The 22,673-nt window shown below is 47.3% G+C and overlaps 6 protein-coding genes and 1 long non-coding RNA gene across 7 annotated transcripts; 1 reads left to right on the top strand and 6 right to left on the bottom strand.

The window, feature by feature from the left end:
- Nucleotides 1–944: 944 nt before the first annotated feature.
- LOC132472320 (histone H2B 1/2) lies at nt 945–1,403 on the top strand. Its single transcript, XM_060071902.1, has one exon. It carries the CDS (start codon nt 972–974, stop codon nt 1,344–1,346), a length of 375 nt encoding a protein of 124 aa, XP_059927885.1. The 5' UTR covers nt 945–971; the 3' UTR covers nt 1,347–1,403.
- Nucleotides 1,404–2,552: 1,149 nt separating this feature from the next.
- On the bottom strand, nt 2,553–5,981 carry LOC132474341 (uncharacterized). Its single transcript, XM_060074962.1, has 2 exons — nt 5,564–5,981; nt 2,553–3,020 (listed from the first exon to the last, which is right to left on the bottom strand). The coding sequence occupies exons 1-2, from the start codon at nt 5,964–5,966 to the stop codon at nt 2,602–2,604; spliced, it is 822 nt and encodes a 273-aa protein (XP_059930945.1). The 5' UTR covers nt 5,967–5,981; the 3' UTR covers nt 2,553–2,601.
- A 919-nt stretch (nt 5,982–6,900) lies between these two features.
- On the bottom strand, nt 6,901–7,351 carry LOC132472284 (histone H2B-like). Its single transcript, XM_060071822.1, has one exon. It carries the CDS (start codon nt 7,313–7,315, stop codon nt 6,938–6,940), a length of 378 nt encoding a protein of 125 aa, XP_059927805.1. The 5' UTR covers nt 7,316–7,351; the 3' UTR covers nt 6,901–6,937.
- Nucleotides 7,352–8,043: 692 nt separating this feature from the next.
- Nucleotides 8,044–8,480, bottom strand: LOC132472355 (histone H2B-like). The gene has a single exon (XM_060071949.1). It carries the CDS (start codon nt 8,463–8,465, stop codon nt 8,088–8,090), a length of 378 nt encoding a protein of 125 aa, XP_059927932.1. The 5' UTR covers nt 8,466–8,480; the 3' UTR covers nt 8,044–8,087.
- Nucleotides 8,481–9,842: 1,362 nt separating this feature from the next.
- On the bottom strand, nt 9,843–10,286 carry LOC132472306 (histone H2B-like). Its single transcript, XM_060071862.1, has one exon. The coding sequence runs from the start codon at nt 10,258–10,260 to the stop codon at nt 9,883–9,885; it is 378 nt and encodes a 125-aa protein (XP_059927845.1). The 5' UTR covers nt 10,261–10,286; the 3' UTR covers nt 9,843–9,882.
- Nucleotides 10,287–10,987: 701 nt separating this feature from the next.
- Nucleotides 10,988–22,364, bottom strand: mvp (major vault protein). Its single transcript, XM_060071057.1, has 17 exons — nt 22,198–22,364; nt 20,321–20,481; nt 18,858–19,053; nt 18,646–18,772; nt 18,331–18,462; nt 18,065–18,159; nt 17,516–17,752; nt 17,193–17,318; nt 16,243–16,434; nt 15,868–16,103; nt 14,934–15,131; nt 13,312–13,456; nt 12,851–13,062; nt 12,287–12,403; nt 11,987–12,113; nt 11,689–11,877; nt 10,988–11,393 (listed from the first exon to the last, which is right to left on the bottom strand). Exons 2-17 carry the CDS (start codon nt 20,479–20,481, stop codon nt 11,280–11,282), a joined length of 2,604 nt encoding a protein of 867 aa, XP_059927040.1. The 5' UTR covers nt 22,198–22,364; the 3' UTR covers nt 10,988–11,279.
- LOC132472428 (uncharacterized) lies at nt 13,613–14,922 on the bottom strand. The gene is made up of 2 exons (XR_009529073.1): nt 14,762–14,922; nt 13,613–13,752 (listed from the first exon to the last, which is right to left on the bottom strand). It is a non-coding gene; the product is annotated as an uncharacterized LOC132472428 (long non-coding RNA).
- Nucleotides 22,365–22,673: the final 309 nt, after the last annotated feature.

Below are 22,673 nucleotides of genomic sequence, written 5' to 3'. Positions count from 1 at the left end.
GACGTCTGTCTGGGTTGGAGTCCCAGAATAAGGCCTTTGGTGATCTGATCTTAAATACATTGCACTTTCTATTTTACTTATTTCTTTGCATATGTTTTCTTTTACTTATCTACATTATTTTATTTTATTACAATGTTAATGTGTGAAGCACTTTGAGTCTGCCTTGTGTATGAAAAGTGCTATATAAATAATAATAATAATAATACATTTTATTTATACTGCACCAGTATAAACTTTATTTATTTATGAATAAAGTTGCCTTGCCTTAAACTGCTGTGTATTAATTCTTCGCAGACTTTCCATTCTTCATAGCAGCAAAGTGTCGTTAATTGATATCTAATTAGCAATGGCCCCCATGAGAGGTTCTCTTCAAAACAAAAAGCAAACTACCATATAATTGGGCTTATGTGTACAAACACTGAATACAGTGAAGTCTTGGTTTGAGGATTTAGTTATATTACCAACTCTTGAGCTGGTTGGGTGAAAGTCGGAATGTCTGTACTTGTAGGCCTACTAACCACTGATCATAGGCATGATAATTGTTTATGTAAACCGCTACATTTAAAAGGTTTTTGCAAATGTAATATAGCTTAGCCTACTTGGCCGGTTAGGAAAGGAGTTCAAAACGGTTAGGAAGAGCAAGAGCTAGAAGCAGAAGTAATATATTAGGCTATTACTGTTTTTCGAACTTGAGTTAAATATGTAGTTTGATTATGTTTGAGTTTCGTCATAAATAAATATATTATAAGACAAATATAAGCCCCCGTGCAGTTGTGGCTAGGAGGAACTATTCATAAACGACAGTGGCGTTTCAAAATATCCGCGCGCTGTTGCAGATCAGCTCCCAACTGAAATCGGGAGTCCGGTATTCTAGCCAATCACGCAAACGGACGAACCCCTGTTGATTTGAATCCGCCTCCTATAAATATGGCCGTCCGACGAATCCCAGGATATTCGCATCCTTTTTCAACATGCCTGAGGTAGCAAAACCCGCGCCCAAGAAGGGCTCCAAGAAAGCCGTCTCCAAGACCGCAGTTAAGGGCGGCAAGAAGCGCCGCAAGACCAGGAAGGAGAGCTATGCCATCTATGTCTACAAGGTGCTGAAGCAGGTCCACCCGGACACCGGCATCTCCTCCAAGGCGATGGGGATCATGAACTCCTTCGTCAACGACATCTTCGAGCGTATCGCCGGTGAGGCCTCTCGCCTGGCTCACTACAACAAGCGCTCCACCATCACCTCCAGGGAGATCCAGACCGCCGTCCGCCTGCTGCTCCCCGGTGAGCTGGCCAAGCACGCCGTGTCTGAGGGCACCAAGGCGGTGACTAAGTACACCAGCTCCAAGTAGACTTCACCATTCAACTAAACAAACGGTCCTTTTAAGGACCACCCAAATGCATTCTTAAGAGCTACTCCACGCTGTATTAAGATGCCGATGCTGAATTCTTTCCGTGTTGTGGGCCTAGTTGCATTCTGAAACTATATATTAGGCTAATTGACTTGAGTGGTTGTAGGACACTCCCAACTAAAGGATCATCAGAATCACGAGGCTGATCTAGTTTTTCGGATGACTAGCTTCTGTATTTTAGACTAGACTTTTACCTTGTATTTCTATCAAATTATGCGCTATTACTAATTAAAATAACGTCTTATATAACTGGCTCTGTTAGAACCCTGCTGAGCTCTTCTGAAAGCGACCGTAGGCCTACGCAGAAGACAGATTCCATTGAGCTCAGTCGCCATTTCAACTGCGGTCACTTCACGTTGTTATCAATAGGCCTATCCGAATGGCCACATGTTTTTATTTATTAGGTGGGTAGGCCTATGAAAAATAAGGACAGTTCCAGTGAAGTGGAACAAATAGGTAACGAATAGTTACACAATGCATTTTAAAAGCTTATTAGGTTAAATAATCCGTGCACTGCACACTATCCTTTTCATGAATCGTATTGTTATATGATCTATAGTGGCGACTGGCGAAGTCACGCCCCTCCCGGTAGAGCCCATTGAAAAACATGAATGGGTTTCAATGGAGAGAATGTAATTATCTTCTGGTCCCAGTCTTTATGCCGCAGAATACACATGTTTGTGGATTTAAAAGATAATTTTTCATGCAAAGAAAATATTTGGGATAATAAAAGTTGGATAATATCATCCCAAGGGGAGGATAAAAGCATCGAAAGAGGTAAAAAAAAAAACATGCTGCATGAGTTTCACTTATCCCGATGGGGAGATTGGTTTTGTCCACGCCAGTCACAGGGAGCGTGACGGCGCATACGAGAAATGTAGTCTTGTTTTCTTTACGAACTTTAATTGAACAATTGCATAATAAACGGTCAAACTCGACATGAAAAAATATCATTTAAATCCACAAACATGGGTAAACCAGGGCATACAAAGACATAATTACCTTCCCTCCATTGAAATACATATTTTTCGATCTCATGGTCCCATGGCTCTACCGGAAGGGTTGTGACTTTTTGATAGTTTAAGCACATTTAAGCACATTTTCTATGGCAGAAGGTCGACTTGGTGAAGGAGCTTCTTAAAGCATTTGTGTGGCTCTTAAAAGAGCCTTTGGGTTGAGGGTGGGAGAAGATGGTTTAACCGCCGAAGCCGTACAGGGTGCGTCCCTGCCTCTTCAGAGCGTAGACAACATCCATCGCGGTGACGGTCTTCCTCTTGGCGTGCTCGGTGTAGGTGACGGCATCACGGATCACGTTCTCCAGGAACACCTTGAGGACACCGCGGGTCTCCTCGTAGATCAGACCGGAGATACGCTTCACACCGCCACGACGGGCAAGACGGCGGATAGCGGGCTTGGTGATGCCCTGGATGTTATCACGAAGAACTTTACGGTGACGCTTGGCGCCTCCTTTTCCGAGTCCTTTTCCTCCTTTTCCTCGACCAGACATGACTAAGCTGTTTGTAGATGCAGAATGAAGCTGTAAGTTAACGTCCGTGTTTATAAAGGCTCGCAGAGGACTCGAGAGAGTCGAAGGGCGGAGCTCCCTTACAGACCCCGCCCATTACCGCTGTTCAAATGTGGATGGAAAGTTTTAATAACGCATTTAATTTAATGATGCATGTTAATATAATTCACAATATATGTTTTGGCTACATAAATTAAATCCAAGACGAACTCAAAAATCGATCTCTTGTTTACATATCTGGTCGAAAGTACTTATCATTCCTTGTTCTCTAATAAAGTCTTGTTCTGATCTGATCATATGCACATTTATAGTAATTTATTGTATCTTCAACTAAACATATACTCTGTACCTTATACGTCTAATGCACGTCTGTTTAGAGGATAATCTTAATTTCTCTGAACTAAAATCATTTAGTTTTAAGTCCTAAACCCTCTTCTTCCCGTAAACAGTAGAAGCTTTCCGGTCCGTTGTTCTCATACAGTTTCCATATTTTTCTCAACTCACGTGTTGTATTAATGCAACATGGTGGCAAATAGTTTAACTTTAACAGTGTCGTTTCAAATTGGTGTGAAGATAAAATCCACAATGGGACTTATATAGTCATCTCATAACGCAGCTGCACGGCCATGTAACCTGGACAGCTTCGGGCAGGGATGGGCAACTTTCATGATAAAGAGGGCCACATTTTTCATCATAACCATCGGAGGGCCACATGACTGCACACTTCAACTAAACGTGAGCTGAGAGAAGCTACACAATTTTGAATTTGGTAGATATGATTTCCTGTATTCTGGTGCATTTTGGGGATGGCCACTACCTAAAAAATCATCCAGAATCATAACCTATGTACGGTATGTTAATTGAACCAACATACATTCATTTCATGTTTTCCATGCTCAAACAGCCACATGAATGGTCAGTATTTTTATCAGTGCAAAGGGCTCACATACATCATCATTCAATGAAGTCAAAAAACTGAAAAACAGTGGCCCAACATTAAGTGCAACAACTCAATGAACTCAAACCCAACAAGCAGTTGTTGTAGTTGTAGTGGCGACTTAAGTGGATATCTTTAATGACTGATATCGCTTCTAAGCAAACTAGACACATGGGTTTGCCTTCGAATTCTATGAATTCTTCTCATCTTTCTTGACCGAGTTTTCTGTAACTCGATCAATTATTATTATTCTTTTTTTTTTTTTTTATATTATTATTATGTGCGGGCCTGACTGAGTGAGGACGCGGGCCGCCAGTTGCCCATCCCTTCGGGCAACAGTTAAGGATGACAACTTAAACACTAAATTATGAATAAATTAAATATAGATGTTACGGGTCCCAGGATTGGGTGCCACGGCAACAATAAAGAAATCTGTAATGTACAGAAAATGGTGAGAAACAATGAAGACACGACTGCTCAGTTCGTCATCCAAGTTGCGTCTGTATTCAAATTCACAAATAAAATACAAACATTTCTCTGAGTGTCTCTCGTTCAGTCTTCAACTGTTTAAGTACATCAAATATTAACTACATCGTACATCGTATTCTAATTCACATTCATGTTATAGCTCGTGCACATTCAATATTCTCCATTAGTCCACTTGACTCTACTTGAGCAACGTACTCATTTACATTCACCTGTTTAAGTGAGTTAAAGCATTAATAATAATATAGTGCAACAAACAGCATTAATCCACTGTACTTGAATGCAACATGTTGTTGGCATTCACACACACTTAAATAACACATAAGTATTACTCAGAGAGCGCTAAACGTTTTCAATACAAAGTTAACCAAGTTGTGACTGGATGTAACAGTAACATTTTTATCTTTAACCAGTATGCATTAATATAAACATTCTTTCAAACTTGTATATCTGTAACCATGAACCTTTAAAATTTATTCATGTTCCCATTTGAACTGTAGTGTAAAGGAGACCACAAATAAAACTAACACTGTGCAAAGTGCTGACAAAAACCCTTACATTTCGCGGAATGCCCGCAAGGCAATACACAGGGTGAACAATAAACCCATAATCGGCGGGAACTGCCGTTTCGCGCCATCCGGTATTTACCCCTGCCATTGTACTCAACGGCGGTATTTTAAAGTCTTTTAAGTTCGCTAAAAACACAACAAAACATGACCCGAACTTCTTTAACAGTTATACATATAAAGCAAGGCTTTAGAAGGTTGACATTTTATAGTTTGAACCAACTACTGACCTGTAATGTACAGAAAATGGTGAGAAACAATGAAGACACGACTGCTCAGTTCGTCATCCAAGTTGCGTCTGAGGACGCGGGAGGAAGTGCTCCCGTCTGACGACAACCCGGAACGCAACTACAGTTGCGTTCAGTGTCAACAGTTCCACCTGGGTGCTGCTTAGATATTAAGTTCCTCTCAACCCTAATTATGAGGAATAAATGAATGTACTGGTCTCATACATTTATAAAAATCGTTTCAAGCCCTTAAATTCAGAGAAAATTACCTTCTGCTAATATAAATCAAATAATCAGTTTTGAGAGTAGGCCTACCACATAGACGTAGGGGATAAAACGAGGATTGCTCTTTCGGGTATGTAGGTGGCTCTTAAAAGAGCCTTTGGGGGTACTTGGGAGTAAGACAGTTTAGGCGCGTTCTCCGCGAATACGGCGTGCCAGCTGGATGTCTTTTGGCATGATGGTGACCCTCTTGGCGTGGATGGCGCACAGGTTGGTGTCCTCGAACAGGCCGACCAGGTAAGCCTCGCTGGCCTCCTGAAGAGCCATGACGGCGGAGCTCTGGAAGCGCAGGTCGGTCTTGAAGTCCTGAGCGATCTCCCTCACCAGGCGCTGGAAGGGCAGTTTGCGGATCAGCAGCTCGGTAGACTTCTGGTACCTACGGATCTCTCTCAGGGCCACGGTCCCAGGCCTGTAACGATGGGGCTTCTTCACGCCGCCGGTGGCCGGGGCGCTCTTACGGGCAGCCTTGGTAGCGAGCTGCTTCCTCGGGGCTTTGCCACCGGTGGACTTACGAGCGGTCTGCTTGGTTCTGGCCATTGCGGTTGGGAGCCTTCAAATCGACGGTATGGAATAAATCCGTCGAGTAGAGAATATATAGCCAGTCCCGGAGATCCGCCCACGATGATTGGTCTCTCTGTGAGGGAGGGTGGATAAAGTACCTCCCTCACAAAACGCCCATTTTGGAATCATAACGAACGGGAGGGAGGTAGTACACAATTTACGTTTAGTATAAAGCAGTGTTAAATTTCAGCTTGTTTGTATAGACTCTGCGTTCTGTTTTTTTTTCTTCTAAATACAGCACGGTACAGACAACACTATGGGTTGAATAATCTAGTGTAGTTGGTGAGAAGCAGTCTCCAGGCGGGCTCCTTAGCTGTAGATCCATCTTCTCCCCGAACCAAAGGTTTGGGGCGAGTATTATATATATAAGAAAACGTGAATAACAAAAGAACGTAAGCAGTCTCTCCCTTGATAAGGTATGTGGCCCTGGCTGTGACCCAAATGGCCCGGTCGGTCCGTCCTTGTACGGACGTAAACAATCGGAGGATTGTTTGAAATAATATCAGTTGGAGCCCTAAGAAATATGAACAGTTAAATTAATATATCTCAAATATGAATAAACAATTAACTGTTCTTACTCATGGAGAAACATTAGTGACACCAGAGCCGAAATGTGATTGCTGCCAGACTATTGCATTCATTCCGTCCATTAGTAGGCTACTTGTACAGAATTGAAAAGCCTGGTAGCCTATAGGCTTTTATCTCATGAAGGGCATAGATATTCATACATCACTAATGCCCCCTTTAAGGACAAGTAGTCATAATTTAGCAAATGGATTCCACGACATGGTACACTAAACGTGTTGTATCCCGGCGTTGGGGGTTAACGGCAGAAAAAAGTATTATGTGAACGATAGGCCTAGCTTATAGATTAGTTTGGAGCAAGCGCTTTTGAAGGTATTTAGGTGGTTCTTAAAAGAACCGTTTGTTTGGTTGAATTGTGAGGTCTACTTGGAGCTGGTGTACTTGGTCACAGCCTTGGTGCCCTCAGACACTGCGTGCTTGGCCAGCTCACCGGGGAGAAGCAGGCGGACGGCGGTCTGGATCTCCCGGGAGGTGATGGTGCGGCGTTTGTTGTAGTGAGCCAGGCGAGAGGCCTCACCGGCGATACGCTCGAAGATGTCGTTGACGAAGGAGTTCATGATCCCCATCGCCTTTGAGGAGATGCCGGTGTCGGGGTGGACCTGCTTCAGCACCTTGTAGACATAGATGGCATAGCTCTCCTTCCTGGACTTGCGGCGCTTCTTGCCGCCCTTAACTGCTGTCTTGGAGACGGCTTTCTTAGAGCCCTTCTTGGGAGCGGGTTTAGCAACGTCAGCAGGCATGATAAGAATGAATGCGATGGTGAACCGTTCCCACCCCTTTACAACCGTATTTATAGGAGGCGCATGCAAATCAGCATGTGACATGCCGTTTGCGTGATTGGCTGGATTAAGGGACACAGAATTCCGTTGCTGGGAGAAGGATCATTATAGTTACTAGATCATTATATGACTCGAACTGTTCATTCAATGTAAACAAATATTTTTAGCTTCTTAACGTTTCTGATCCAGCTCACGGTCTTGCTGACCGGTTTATTATCATATACATGAAACATTACTATAAAAATCGTTAATATATTTTCACTCATGAAAAATGGTCAGTTACATTATACCATCCTTTTAAATTGAAACATCTTTTAAATCAATACTGGTTTAATGACTCGAGGCAGCTTTTTCTGACCGCTTATAAGTACGTCACAGAGGAAGACATTTACCGCGCGGTACATTTTGAATTCTGCTGTAGGCCTACTTGGTTGCTAGGCATTTGACTGAGCAGACCGACGCCCAAATAGATGCCAGAAAATGACGATCTAGTACGAATGTATACTTCAGCCACTCGTTTCAAAAGCCAACCATTATTTCCCATTTTAAGGACAAGTAGTCATAATTTAGCAAAGGGATTCAACGACATGGTACATTAAACGTGTTATATCCCGGCGCTGGGGGTTAACGGCAGCAAATAGTATTATGTAAACGATATTAGTTTGGAGCAAGCTCTTTTGAAGGTATTTGGGTGGTTCTTAAAAGAACCGTTTGTTTGGTTGAATGGTGAGGTCTACTTGGAGCTGGTGTATTTGGTCACCGCCTTGGTGCCCTCAGACACGGCGTGCTTGGCCAGCTCACCGGGGAGCAGCAGGCGGACGGCGGTCTGGATCTCCCGGGAGGTGATGGTGCGGCGTTTGTTGTAGTGAGCCAGGCGAGAGGCCTCACCGGCGATACGCTCGAAGATGTCGTTGACGAAGGAGTTCATGATCCCCATCGCCTTGGAGGAGATGCCAGTGTCGGGGTGGACCTGCTTCAGCACCTTGTAGACGTAGATGGCATAGCTCTCCTTCCTGGACTTGCGGCGCTTCTTGCCGCCCTTGACTGCGGTCTTGGAGACCGCTTTCTTGGAGCCCTTCTTGGGCGCGGGTTTAGCAACGTCAGCAGGCATGATGATAATGGATGCGATGGTGTGCTGCTCACTTTTACAACCGTATTTATAGGAGGCGCATGCAAATCAGCATGTGACATGCCGTTTGCGTGATTGGCTGGATTAAGGGACACAGAATTCCGTTGCTGGGACTGGGAGAAAGATCATTATAGTTACTAGATCATTAAATGACTCGAACTGTTCATTCAATGTAAAAAAAAATATTTGTAGCTTCTTAACGTTTCTGATTCAGCTCACGGTCTTTCTGACCGGTTTATTATTATCATATACATGAAACATTACTATAAAAATCGTTAATATATTTTCACTCATGAAAAATTGTCTCAGTAACATTATTAAACCATCCTTTTAAATTGAAAAATCTTTTAAATCAATAATAGTTTAATGATTCGAGGCAGCTTGTTCTGACCGTTTATAACTTCTTCACAGAGGAAGATATTTACCGCGCGGTACATTTTGAATTCTGCTGTAGGCCTACTTGGCTGCTATAGGCATTTGACCGAGCAGACCGTTGCCCAAATAGATGGCAGAAAATAACGACTTAGTACGAATGTATACTTCAGCCACTTGTTTCAAAAGGCAACCATTATTTCTATATTTTGAATATAGTAAGATAATATTTCTGCAGATATATGTATAATAATATTTTGAATTCATGGGCAATTCATATATTTTTAATGGACTAATAGAGACGAGAGCTGAATCATTGTGTCCAAACATGAAACACAACCACAGGCTTTTGAAGATTCAAACAGAACTTTATAAGGCACAAAGATATCATTGCATTACTTAACACATTACTACAGTATGCTGTGTGTTGCATGTAGTTTTGGTCATGCTGTGTACATAATGGGTGTATCTCATGGTGTTTGTATCTCATGGTGTGTATATCTCATTGTGTGTGCGGGTCCGTCGGTCCGTCCTTGTACGGACGTAAACAATCGGAGGATTGTTTGAAATAATATCAGTTGGAGCCCTAAGAAATGTGAACAGTTAAAATAATATATCTCAAATATGAATAAAGAACAATTAGCCTAACTGTTCTTACTAATGGAGAAACATTAGTGACAACACCAGAGCCGAAATGTGATTGCTGCCAGACTATTGCATTCATTCCGTCCATTAGTAGGCCTACTTGTACAGAATAGAAAAGCCTGGTATAGGCTTATCTCATGAAGGGCATAGATATTCATACATCACTAATGCCCCCCTTCAAGGACAAGTAGTCATAATTTAGCAAAGGGATTCCACGACATGGTACACTAAACGTGTTATATCCCGGCGTTGGGGGTTAACGGCAGAATAAAGTATTATGTAAACGATATAGGCCTAGCTCATAGATTAGTTTGGAGCAAGCTCTTTTGAAGGCATTTGGGTGGTTCTTAAAAGAACCGTTTGTTTGGTTGAATGGTGAGGTCTACTTGGAGCTGGTGTACTTGGTCACAGCCTTGGTGCCCTCAGACACTGCGTGCTTGGCCAGCTCACCGGGGAGCAGCAGGCGGACGGCGGTCTGGATCTCCCGGGAGGTGATGGTGCGGCGTTTGTTGTAGTGAGCCAGGCGAGAGGCCTCACCGGCGATACGCTCGAAGATGTCGTTGACGAAGGAGTTCATGATCCCCATCGCCTTGGAGGAGATGCCGGTGTCGGGGTGGACCTGCTTCAGCACCTTGTAGACGTAGATGGCATAGCTCTCCTTCCTGGACTTGCGGCGCTTCTTACCGCCCTTAACTGCGGTCTTGGAGACCGCTTTCTTGGAGCCCTTCTTGGGCGCGGGTTTAGCAACGTCAGCAGGCATGATGATAATGGATGCGATGGTGTGCTGCTCTCGTTTACAACCGTATTTATAGGAGGCGCATGCAAATCAGCATGTGACATGCCGTTTGCGTGATTGGCTGGATTAAGAGACACAGAATTCCGTTGCTGGGAGAAAGATCATTATAGTTACTAGATCATTAAATGACTCGAACTGTTCATTCAATGTAAAAAAAATATTTTTAGCTTCTTAACGTTTCTGATTCAGCTCACGGTCTTTCTGACCGGTTTATTATTATCATATACATGAAACATTACTATAAAAATCGTTAATATATTTTCACTCATGAAAAATTGTCTCAGTAACATTATTATACCATCCTTTTAAATTGAAAAATCTTTTAAATCAATAATAGTTTAATGATTCGAGGCAGCTTGTTCTGACCGTTTATAACTTGTTCACAGAGGAAGATATTTACCGCGCGGTACATTTTGAATTCTGCTGTAGCCTACTTGGTTGCTAGGCATTTGACCGAGCAGACCGTTGCCCAAATAGATGGCAGAAAATAACGACTTGGTACGAATGTATACTTCAGCCACTTGTTTCAAAAGGCAACCATTATTTCTATATTTTGAATATAGTAAGATAATATTTCTGCAGATATATGTATAATAACATTTTGAATTCATGGGCAATTCATATATTTTTAATGGACTAATAGAGACGAGAGCTGAATCATTGTGTCCAAACATGAAACACAACCACAGGCTTTTGAAGATTCAAACAGAACTTTATAAGGCACAAAGATATCATTGCATTACTTAACACATTACTACAGTATGCTGTGTGTTGCATGTAGTTTTGGTCATGCTGTGTACATAATGGGTGTATCTCATGGTGTTTGTATCTCATGGTGTGTATATCTCATTGTGTGTGCGGGTCCATGCGATCGGAAAGCGTGGCAACATGATTATGATCTTTAGTAGAAAGCTCCTTCAGGAAGAACCGTGACATCACAGCGTAGATGACATCATCTGGCTGACATCACGGCGTCGATGAGCTCACTGGCCCGGCAGCGCCCCCATCAGGCCGCTGGCGGTGGTGAACAGGTTGATGGGGGTGGAGCCGTCGGTGATGAGGGTGGACTTTATACCCAGAGACTGGAGTAGTTTGGCCTGACAGACAGAAGACAGACGGATTAAAAAATGCACCTTCTTACTGTTTACATGTTTGGATTCGCCTCGTCTTCGACCAATTGATTCAATATTGCTTTAATGAATTGTTTTGTGTCAGTGTAAATGTTTGTTTTCAGGCTCTAAAGCTCTGAAGGAGAAACTGGGACACAAGGTTTGGAGGCTGTTGATGGTTCATTGGTCAGGGTCACGAGGGGTCAAAGCTGGAGGTCACGAGGGTTCACATTTGGAGGTCATGTGGGGTCACGGCTGGAGGTCATGTGATTCCGGGGGTTACCTGCATCTCCGGCCCGGCCCGGGCGATGTCACTCAGCGTGTCTTTGCCCAGACTGGTCATCATGTCGTTGAAGCGCTGCGTCTCGATCTGGGCCAGCTTCTGCGTCTTCTCCACCGTCTGGAGGTCCACCTGCTTCTGGTAGAGCAGCTCCTGCTCCCGCGCCTTGGTCAGCCGCTGCAGCTCCCCCTCCTGGAGAGGGGCGGCGCCGCGCCGTAGAGGGGTCAGGGGTTAGGTGAGGGGGGAGTTAAGGGGGGAGTTAGGAAAGAGGGAGTTGAGGGGTGAGTTGAGGGGTCTTTACCGCCTCGATGCGCTGGGCCTCAGCCTTGAGTTTGGCCTCGTTGACCGCCGCCTCGCCCTGGATCCGAGCCGCCTCCGCCCGGGACTGAGCCTCCGCCTTCGCTGCTCCCGTACTCTCCACCGCTGCACTTTAGAGGTTAAGGGTCGAGTTTGTCGTTAAACCAGGGGTCTGTAAAGCACCTGGAGACCGGAACTATGGTTGACATGTATGCAAAGTTAGTGGACGATGTAGCACACACACACAGTCCCCCTGGTCACCACAGGAGGCGACCTCCGACACGCTCAAGTCAGCACGGCCTACCTCAGGGCCTCCAGCTCCAGCAGCTCCTTGCGAGCCCGCTCGGCCTCAGCCTGGTCGGTGATCTTCTGGCGCTCCAGTCGACCGCGGGCCTCCTGCTCCAGGCGCTCGGCCTCGTGGCTGCACACAGGTCAGAGATTTAGTCATGTTCTGTACAGGCGTGGGCTAGTCTGTGTTTGAACAAGTTATATTGTCAATATAAATAAAGCCGTTATCCCTCCGTTTATAAATAAAGGGTTTCTTCTTCGGGGTATCACTAGAGGTGCTGTTCCTCACGGTATCACTAGAGGTGCTGTTCCTCACGGTATCACTAGAGGTGCTGTTCCTCACGGTATCACTAGAGGTGCTGTTCTCAGTCTATCACTAGAGGTGCTGTTCCTCACGGTATCACCAGAGGTGCTGTTCCTCACGGTATCACTAGAGGTGCTGTTCCTCACGGTATCACTAGAGGTGCTGTTCCTCACGGTATCACTAGAGGTGCTGTTCCTCACGGTATCATTAGAGGTGCTGTTCCACACGGTATCACTAGAGGTGCTGTTCCTCACGGTATCCCTAAAGGCTGCTCACCGCGCGGCGGCCTCCTGGGAGTTGGTGGTGATCTCGATGGCCAGCTGGACGCTCTTCTGCAGGGCGTCGCGGGTGCGCTGGTCCACCGGCTCCACCGACTGGATGTCCACGCTGCTGATCACCAGCAGGTTCTGGGAGAAGCGCAGCACGTTGCGCACCGCCAGCTTCTCATCAAAACCGAACACGGCCGAGAAGATGATCCGGTTGGAGTTCTGGGGGGGGAAGCCAAACCGACACAAAAAGAGACCTTGTAGTGCTGATGATGATGATCTACATCTAGCCAGAGTTTAATTGTAGTTATAATTGAGGGATACATCTCGCTACATTTAATATTGAAACCGATATCTGAAATTATGGTACGAAAGTAGTATGTCAACTGTAAGACACACAGACCTGTAGTCAGACAGACCTGTAGTCAGACAGACAGGAGGTCCTACATACAGACAGGTAGTCAGACAGACCTTGTGGAAGTCATCAAACTGCACAGAGGCAACGGCTCCGCGGATGCGCGAGGCGATGGCTTTGGAGGCGTCGCCCACGAAGTCGGGAACCGAGAACAGCGCGGTGGCCTGCTCCACGTCCAACGGGGCCTTGACTTCAAAATGCCTGCGGAGAGTGAGGCAGTGAGCAGCTCACCCCTAGAACTCACTATGTCGCTCTCTGGGGGAGTGGTCCTATAAACCAACGGCATTTTTTTTACAGCAAATCTTTGACATTTTTGATTTTCGTTTTCTGCCTCATTTGTTCAGAGTTCATTTCTCCGACCTCGCAGACTCTGAGGGGAGATGGATCAGTTGCTGGGCCAGAAACCAGGACTCAAACCACAGTCCCAACGGGCGGAGATACGCCTTGTTCCCCCGTTTATTTACAACAAAAAAAGAAATGCTATAGTTGCCAGTCTACTAGGGCTGTAACGATACACAAATTCACGATTCGGTTTGTATCACGATTTTTGACCCACGGTTCGATACATCCCACGATTCTTTTAAATTTAAAAAGCATTTTATTTAAACAACACTTAAATGCCAATTATCTTAATGTAACATTTAATAACAAATAATTTGGAACACTGAACAGATTTGAACCGAAAGAATACTATTAAAGTATAGCTAAATTAATAAAGAAATAACCAAAGATTGCAGTTGGAGGATGCTTTTTGCTTGTAGGCATAATAGGGCCCCTTTAACTGTTTGGTTGGTTTATTCAAATATCCTTATTAGCGCTTCTTATTAGGCTATGTAGCTTAAATAATGACATAATCAGGCCGTATAGAATGCAACATGTTTAATAGCCTAACTTTCAATAGATGAGGAAAAACATGAACGTCGCAATAACGAGGCATAGTGTTACGAGTAGCATATGTGTGTGCGGGAGAATGGCAGTGTGCGTATGCGTGTGTGAGTGACGTCAGCGAGTGAGTGGACGAGCGAGGAGAGCGAGCGGTAGCGCGTGTGTCTAGTGAAGAAGCGAACGAGTCCGGTAGAATAAAGTACCCATCCTGTCAATAATCGGTGGCCGCTTCATTCCGACCTATAAGCAGACAAACTGCCAGTCAAATCACACAAAACAATAGAGACAGGATCACACAGGCAATTTTTTTCGTGCTTGGCCCACTCTGGATAAATGTCGTTCATATCGCATATGAGGACTTCGACGGCTGTGGAGAAATGCAATCCTCCGTAGCCACGGAGAGCTGTGATCACAGAGAGGGCATCTCGTCACATATTTACGGCATCGATAGGAGGGGGCGCTGTCAGCAGACTATTATTTAGACAAATTATTAGCAAATTTCAATCGGACAATTTGACCGAAGAGTTAGAAAGGGCATATCGCGCTTCTGCCTTCTCACACCGCGAGACAGGTTCGTGGCTTTGAGTATCGCGATTTTCGGTTTGATACGCGTATCGTTACAGCCCTACAGTCTACACACTGTTGTGTAGACTGGAAACCTTTACAGACCCTTTTATACAGTTAACTCACTCTGGGCAAGTTAATGCGCTTATCAAAGCTCAAAGCTCTGACTACAACCAAATGATTGGTCGTTAATATGAAGCGACAAGGTGAACGCGCCCCCCCCCAGTACCAGTTGTAGGAGAGCTGCAGCTGCAGGCGGGCGTGGTCCGCCGTCTCTATGGTGATGATGTCTGTGAAGAAGTCGGGTCCGAGCAGCAGGCAGACGGCCTTGATGACGTTGGGCCTCTTGGGTTTGTCTCCGGACAGCGAGAGCACCGTGAACTGTTCATCAGGCCCCAGCATCACCAGCTCCGGACCAAACACCACCCTACAACACAACGCACCACCCATTAACACCACACTGCACCACCCATTAACACCACACTGCACCACCCATTAACACCACAACACACCACCCATTAACACCACAACACACCACCCTACAACACAACGCACCACCCTACAACACAACACACCACCCTACAACACAACGCACCACCCATTAACCCTGCCCTGCCAAAACACCACCTACTTACACCACAATACACCCATTTAAACCACAATACGCATCCCATTTACACCACCCTGCCAGCAAAATACACCACCATACCAACACAACAAATCCCCACCCATTAACACCACATTAAAGAACCCAACAAATCCATACGTCAAAAATTTTTTGCCAGGAGGGAAAACCCAGACGGTTAAGCCCAGCCCAGACGGTTAAGCCCAGCACAGAGGGTTAAGCCCAGCCCAGGCTCTAAGCCCAGGCTCTAAGCCCAGCCCAGGCTCTAAGCCCAGGCCAGGCTCTAAGCCCAGCCCAGGCTCTAAGCCCAGGCCAGGCTCTAAGCCCAGGCCAGGCTCTAAACCCAGCCCAGGCTCTAAGCCCAGCCCAGGCTCTAAGCCCAGCCCAGGCTCTAAGCCCAGGCCAGGCTCTAAGCCCAGGCCAGGCTCTAAGCCCAGGCCAGGCTCTAAGCCCAGGCCAGGCTCTAAGCCCAGGCTAGGCTCTAAGCGCAGGCTAGGCTCTAAGCGCAGGCTAGGCTCTAAGCGCAGGCGGGCGGTACCTGGCTTTCTTCTCGCGGTAGTCGTAGACCTGCACGGCGGCGTTGTGGGGCACGCGGTACGAGACCATGCGGGTGCGGTCGCGGGGGGCGGCGGCCCCGGCGGCCGAGCGGTCCGAGCGGTGGGTGAGCGGGTCGCGGGCCGCGGCCAGCAGCGTCTCCACGTTGGCCGGCAGCTCCTTCTCCCACAGCTCCTCATCATGGGTCAGCATGTAGGTGTGGCCGATGACCGCGCGCACCTGGAGAGGAGGAGGACCAGTATACCCAGTGTAGCTAGTATACCAATTATTAAAACCCAGTATAACTAACATAGCCGGCATAACTATTGTAACTAGTATACCCAGTCTAACCAGTATAACCAGTACAGCTATAGCCTACCTTCCCCGTCTTGATGTCGCGGACGTACAGGCCCTCGTTCTCGTCCAATGGGATGGCTTGGCGTCGCACCATCACCTCCACCGTTACCGGGGGAACGTACTCGATGGGCCCCCGCAGCATCCAGCGGTCGCCAGGACGACGGACCGTCTTGGAGCGCTTCGGCCTCTGGGGCTCCTCCTCCTGCACATCCTCCTGGGGGAGGCAGAGAGAGTGGGGGAGAGAGAGGAGGTGGGAGAGACAGGTTAGAGAGGCGATGCTCTGGTGGGGGGAGGGAGGTGCTGGGGGGAGGGGGGGGGAGGAGGGGGGGGAGGTAGGACGATGCAACTGAGAAGAACGGATGAAGGGACGACAGAAGGAGTGAGAGGAGAGGGGAGGGAGAGAGGGGGGAGGGAGGAGTAAGACAAGAGGGGAGGGAGGGAACCAATTAGTGAGGAGGAAAAGGAGGGAAATGTGAGAAAGAAGCTGAAGCAGATCCCTGAAACACTTCAGCGTTCAGCACGAGCTGTGCTAGCATTAGCTAGGATGGTTGACTGAGTTAGGCTAAGCTAGTGGTTTTAGCTTGTCTATGTGCGGCTCACACGGCCAAGTTTGGTGGATTAGCTAGCTGGTTGGTTCACCAAGCGGCTAGGCGGTTTAACTAGGTGACCAAGCTAGGCTGGGTCAGGTGATCTAGCTAGGATAAGCCGTTTAGCTAGGCAGTTGAGCTAGGCTATGATATGCTAGGTGGTTTAACTAGGCAATGCAAGGCTAGCTGTTTTAGCTAGGCTATGCTAGTTGGATCAGCTAGGCTAGGCTAAGTGGTTTAGCTTAGCCAAGTGGTTGGCTATGCAAGGAAATACCGTTTAGCTATGCTAGGCTAAGTGGTTAGTGTTTTAAGAGTTTTAGCTATGCTAAGCTAAGAGCTTTAGATATGCTAGGCTAAGTGGTTAGCTATGCTAGGCTAGGCTCACCTGGTCGTCGTCCTGGAAGGTCTCCACGGCGCGGAGCACCAGCCCCTCGTCCTCAGACAGGATGTAGACGTCCTGGATACCGTCCTCCAGACACTCCCCCGGACGCAGGAAGAAGGAGCGCTCCCCCTACAGGAGGAGGTGGGAGGAGGAGGAGGAGAGGGAGGAGTGGAGGAGGAGTGGAGAGGAGAGGAGAGGAGAGGAGGAGGAGAACAGTAGCGTTAGGTCGAACCTTCCATCCTCTCCCAGGGCGCTGAGGAGGAGGGTTGAGGAGATGGGGGGGAGGGGGTTGAATGTGTGAGGAGTTGGTGTGGGGGGAGCGTTACCTTGACGACCCTCTTCTGGCCCAGCTGTGGCTTCCCGTCGGCGCCCACCGGGTCCAGCACCACGCAGTACTGCCGGCTGCTGAGCGTGGTGACCTCGACCACGCCCACCACCTCCTCCGCCACCGCCGGCACGTGCGCCTCGCGGTCCGCCAGCGTCACCAGCCACTCCTCCCCCGTGCGCCGGTCCCGGCCGCCCGCGTCCTTGAAGTGCCGCAGCGCCCGCACGTGCAGCGCCCTCTGGTGGGTGGAGGGAGCAGCGCCACAGGTCAGAAGGCTTTAGTACGGTACGGGCCGTTTATTTATGTAGCCCATTTCATACACAAGTGCAACTCAATGTGCTTGACAACAATTATGATAATAACTATAATAAAAACATTAAATAAAAAATACAATAAAAATTGTGATATAAAGCGAACGTCGGGGGTCAGCTGACCCCGCTGCAACACGCGCCACCGGACCTGCGGTCCCAAACTGGTTACCAGTTTGGTAACCAGGCTGTTACCGCGGTAACCTGGTCACACCAGGGTCTACAGCGGGAGGTGGACCGACCTTGTCGGTGAGGATGAAGGCGTTCACGATGTCCAGGACCTCCTCATGGGCTCCTGGGAGATACGCCCCCACCTTCTTGACAAGCCACTCCTCGCCTATTGATGGGACACACACACACACACACACACACACACACACACACACACACACACACACACGATATTTGTCCTCCCTATTTATAGAGCACAGTGAGTGACATGCTAATTTGTCGTATTTAAAGTGTAATTTTTGCGTGTGTGTGCGTGCGTGCATGCGTGTGTGTGTACCTGTGACGCGGTGCACGCCACCCCGGTCTACCCCCTCCTTGCGGGCGCGGAGGCGGATGGCCTGGTTCTCTCTGATCACCGTGGCCTTCACTGTCTCCAAGACAACTACCTCCTTCCTGGGGATGTAGGTCCCTAGCAACCACACAAACACACACTAGTAATTTAATATTCCTCACACACAAGGCCTTCTGGTGTGTGTTGTGTGTGTGTGTGTGTGTGTGTGTGTGTGTGTGTGTGTGTGTGTGTGTGTGTGTGTGTGTGTGTGTGTGTGTGTGTGTGTGTGTGTGTGTGTGTGTGTGTGTGTGTGTGTCCCACCCGGCCCCTCAAACAGCCACTCGTCCCCGGCCACCCGCTGCTCTCCTCCGCTAACGTCCTCAAAGTCCAGCAGTGCCTGGAGCCGCAGCGCCGTGTCGGGGTACACGATGACCAGGGGGGTCACTTCCTGTGGGGGGGGGGGGGAGAGCGGAGTGAATGAATGTCTGAATGAATGAAGGAATGACTGAGTGAATGACTGAGTGAGTGCCTACCAGCTGGGTCTCCTCTCCCGGGTACAGGGGGAAGGGGTCCTGGGCCAGCCGGATCTCCAGGTCCGCGTGGCGGAGCTTGGCCTGTCCTGATTGGTCGAACAGCGCCAGGCCTTCGTCGTCGCGGGCGACGGGGTTGGCGATGACGCAGTAGTGGCGCGGCGGCACCATGATCATACGGACCGGGGAGAAGAGCACTCTGGGAACACAAGGCCGACCTTTAGCCCCTGAGGTCTCGGTCGGGCTGCTGAGCACCAATTAACTTAAAGGTAAACTTAAACCCATTTCCATTAAGCTTTGTATCGTTAGAAACCCACTCATATTTTTGATTGGTCGTGCATCATTCCCTTATTTTCTGGAGAGATCCGTATCGATCTCCAACACTTCCTGTTTAAGATGACGCAATATGACGATTTTTGCGTAGAAGTAAATAGGAAGTTGAAGAGGGGAGGATTTTCGTAAGACTACAGGCACTAGTCCCACCCCTCTATAGGGGGTGGGACCCACTGACGCTACAGACCTATTAGAGCAGTGCCAGTGGGTGGGACTTCACCAGCAGAAACTAACATCCACAGCGTCTGAAGCTAAGCTAACAGAGGCTGTTGATAAAACTTGAGTACAATGGCGGAAGGTACTGGATCTTCACTTTGAAATAAATGATTTTCCAGCAGTCTTGCGGTATCAGCTTGGTAGATGGAACAGCGAGGTGTCCGATAGGCGGAGATCTAGATCAGCGGGAGTGGCCAGCGAAGCTGTGCATCGTGGTGCATGGTGGGAGTTGTTGTCTTCAATCCACAAGTGCCAAAAAGTCACTTTCTGCCTTTTCTCGGTCAAAAAGTCACCAAATTAGAATTTTATTTTATTATTCGACTACATATAGGACCCAATTTCAATACATATTCATGCCTCCACCGGTGAAATGCTCCTTTAACGTGGATAATCCATCAACCAATCAGCCACTAACATCCTGTGCTAAGGCCCGCCTCCTCCCACTTATACCTGACCAGTAGCAACACTCTCCTCCCAGTTCATCACGCAGATTTCCCAGCCTCGGCCATCTTACTTTGAATACGTTACAGGCTGTGGCTCCAATCCTAGTGTGGTGGGTTAGTTGACCTAGCACGACGGGTTAGTTAGCTTGGCCCAATGGGTTAGTTAGCTTGGCTCGATGGGTTAATTAGCTTGGAATGATGGGTTAGTTAACTTTGCATGATGGGTTAGTTAACTTTGCACAATGGGTTGGTTAACCTAGCACGATGGGTCGGTTAATCTAGCACTGTGGTTAATCTAATGAAGCGTCCATGAGTGCTCCCTCGCGACACATCCAGCTGATCCGGTTCTAACCGGAGGAGTGGTGGAACAGGACAGGGCGGTCGGTGTATGAAGGGATTAGTTCATTGGTGGATGAATGGGTGAGGGCGAGAGGTGTGCAGCCCGTTAGCCGCCAGCAGCGCTAACAGCCGTACCTCTCGTTGTCCTGCCGTATGTAGGTGAGCGGGCCGATCTCCACGCGGGCGATGTTGGTGTTCTGGTCCAGCACATGGATGTAGTGGTGGGGCGGGATCCGGATGATTGACACGTCCATCTGTCCGTCAAACTCCTGCGGTCGGCTCGGTCCTTTCGGCATCTGAAGACGGAGGAATTAGAGTCACAGCTTCTTAAAGGTTGTATCAGCGATTCTGGTTGCCCCGACTTCCGTTGCGAGATTCCAAAACACAACAGAGCCAGCTAGCCCCTCCCTCCCGTGTTTTGAAAATGATCATGGACGCGCATTTTTCTGAACGTGCGTGAAAATGCAACAGGAATTTGTAGCTACCACTTCGCGTGCACGAGCGCGAAACACCACAACACCCACCCCTTGTCTGTGATTGGTTGGAACACTGTTTATTTTGATTTTGAGGTGCACCATTTGTTTCTGTGGGCGATCTCGGAGCCTAGGCTGCCTAGAGAGACGCGTTTTTTTGACAGCCTGCTTATGGGGCGGGCAGCAAGCGGATCGTGAGGAAAAAGCAGATGAATGTGATACTTTATGTTTCAATCAGAATCGCTGATACAACCTTTAAGATCTGCTCTTCAAGCCAGCGACAAAATGTCGGGTTTTAAACGCTTCTCCTTTAATGATCGTCAACGTAGTAGCCATTTTGTCACCATGGCTAAAATAGTGTAATTTAGGCAAAAAAACTCTGTCCCATTCTTTTCGTGCTGTAGGTGTAGTACAGGTAGGGGGCGGAGCCTACCTGCTGGAAACCTGAGGGCCACGCCCCCTGGAGACTTGAGGGCCACGCCCCCTCACCTTTAACACGCTACCTGCTCTCATTCATTGAGCTGTGTGCTCTGGCCCTTTGTTCTCACTACATGGCTTACTTACTTACTTACCACATTTCCACCCTCACCCCCACTAGCTGCCATATGCAAAACAACCGGTCACCAAGGAGACCCGAGCTCTGCTCTTTACGACTCTTTGTCAACTGACAAGAATCCTGGCCGGCGACACGTCCACCAATTACATAAACACTAGACCTACCATATATATATATACACGCACTAGACTTACCTACTGTAGACTAGACCAATCTCCTATTAAAAATGGCATACCCAATATAAACACCAGGCCTACCTCCTATACACTAGACCTACATCATATACACTAGGCATACCCAATATAAACACCAGGCCTACCCTATATAAACACCAGGCCTATCTCATATTATAGACTATCCTAACCTGAAGGGCCTGTCGGACAGGATTAATGTTCAAATGTCCTGCATTATATTAACAACAATGCTTCAAATACCTTAATAACAAGCACTGCATACAATAGTTAAATCAATTAATCTAAAGTGACACATTATGAAAAGGTTTGAACATTTCCGGTCGTCAATTTATTTCGACAATTTAATTATAATAAATTAAATACCAATATGTTCTGTAGTGAACACAGTCGGTCGGACATATTTAGATATATTTTATTTATTTAGTAAATAGGCTTTGGAGAACCATGTGCAGTTTTCAGACGACTCGAAATCACTTCATGGAGGAAGCGAAACACGCCGCGTCACTCATGGCGTCGCGGCTGGTGGAGTCGCTTCAAAGACCGCAGGCCAGGGCGCCGCCCCCCGCTGTTTGTGACAGTGGATACTGTCACAAACAGAGCTGGTGTCCATGTCCTCAGATACGATGTTTCTACCCCGAATGACGCCCTAGCACCAAACGGGCCATGCGAACATAGACATCTTGACTTACTTAACTACTCCTGTAAGATCGTTTAGTTGTTTGACAGATCTAACTTTCGGGAAGCACCGATAGATCGCCCCCTTGATGCGGATGAAGAGCCCATTCTTACCTCGATCTGTCGGGGTAGAGCCAAAATGATCCTGGAAGAAAGAAGAAGTCTGCAGAGCGCTGTCGGGACTTTAATCACAGGACTCGTTGTTCCGTGAGGGCGTTGTTATATATCCCGGTAGCGAAGCCCGTGACGTAGGTCTGACCGAATGACGGGAACCCAAAGTTCGGCCTCCGGTTGAAAACGATCACATAATCAATGCATCGTTTGAGTCTCTTTCAGCTGGACCTTTAGTGGTTCGAGCTCCATGGTATTCATAAATCAATATTCGCTAGGCGTGAGGAGAATGTTAAAGTCGTGATCTTATCAACCACCTCTATAATACCGATCGTTGATATTGATTATTGAATAGGCCTACTTGTTATCGGTTGGTCTTAACAAGCAGCAGATCTTTGTAAAACAATCATTTAAAGTTTGACAAAATCTGATATTGATATCATATCCATCGATGCGCATCGCAAAGCAGGCCGACACTA

This window comes from Gadus macrocephalus, chromosome 2 (genome assembly GCF_031168955.1).
Source record: "Gadus macrocephalus chromosome 2, ASM3116895v1".
NCBI lineage: Eukaryota > Metazoa > Chordata > Actinopteri > Gadiformes > Gadidae > Gadus > Gadus macrocephalus.
This window is presented reverse-complemented; position numbering and strand designations above follow the sequence as displayed.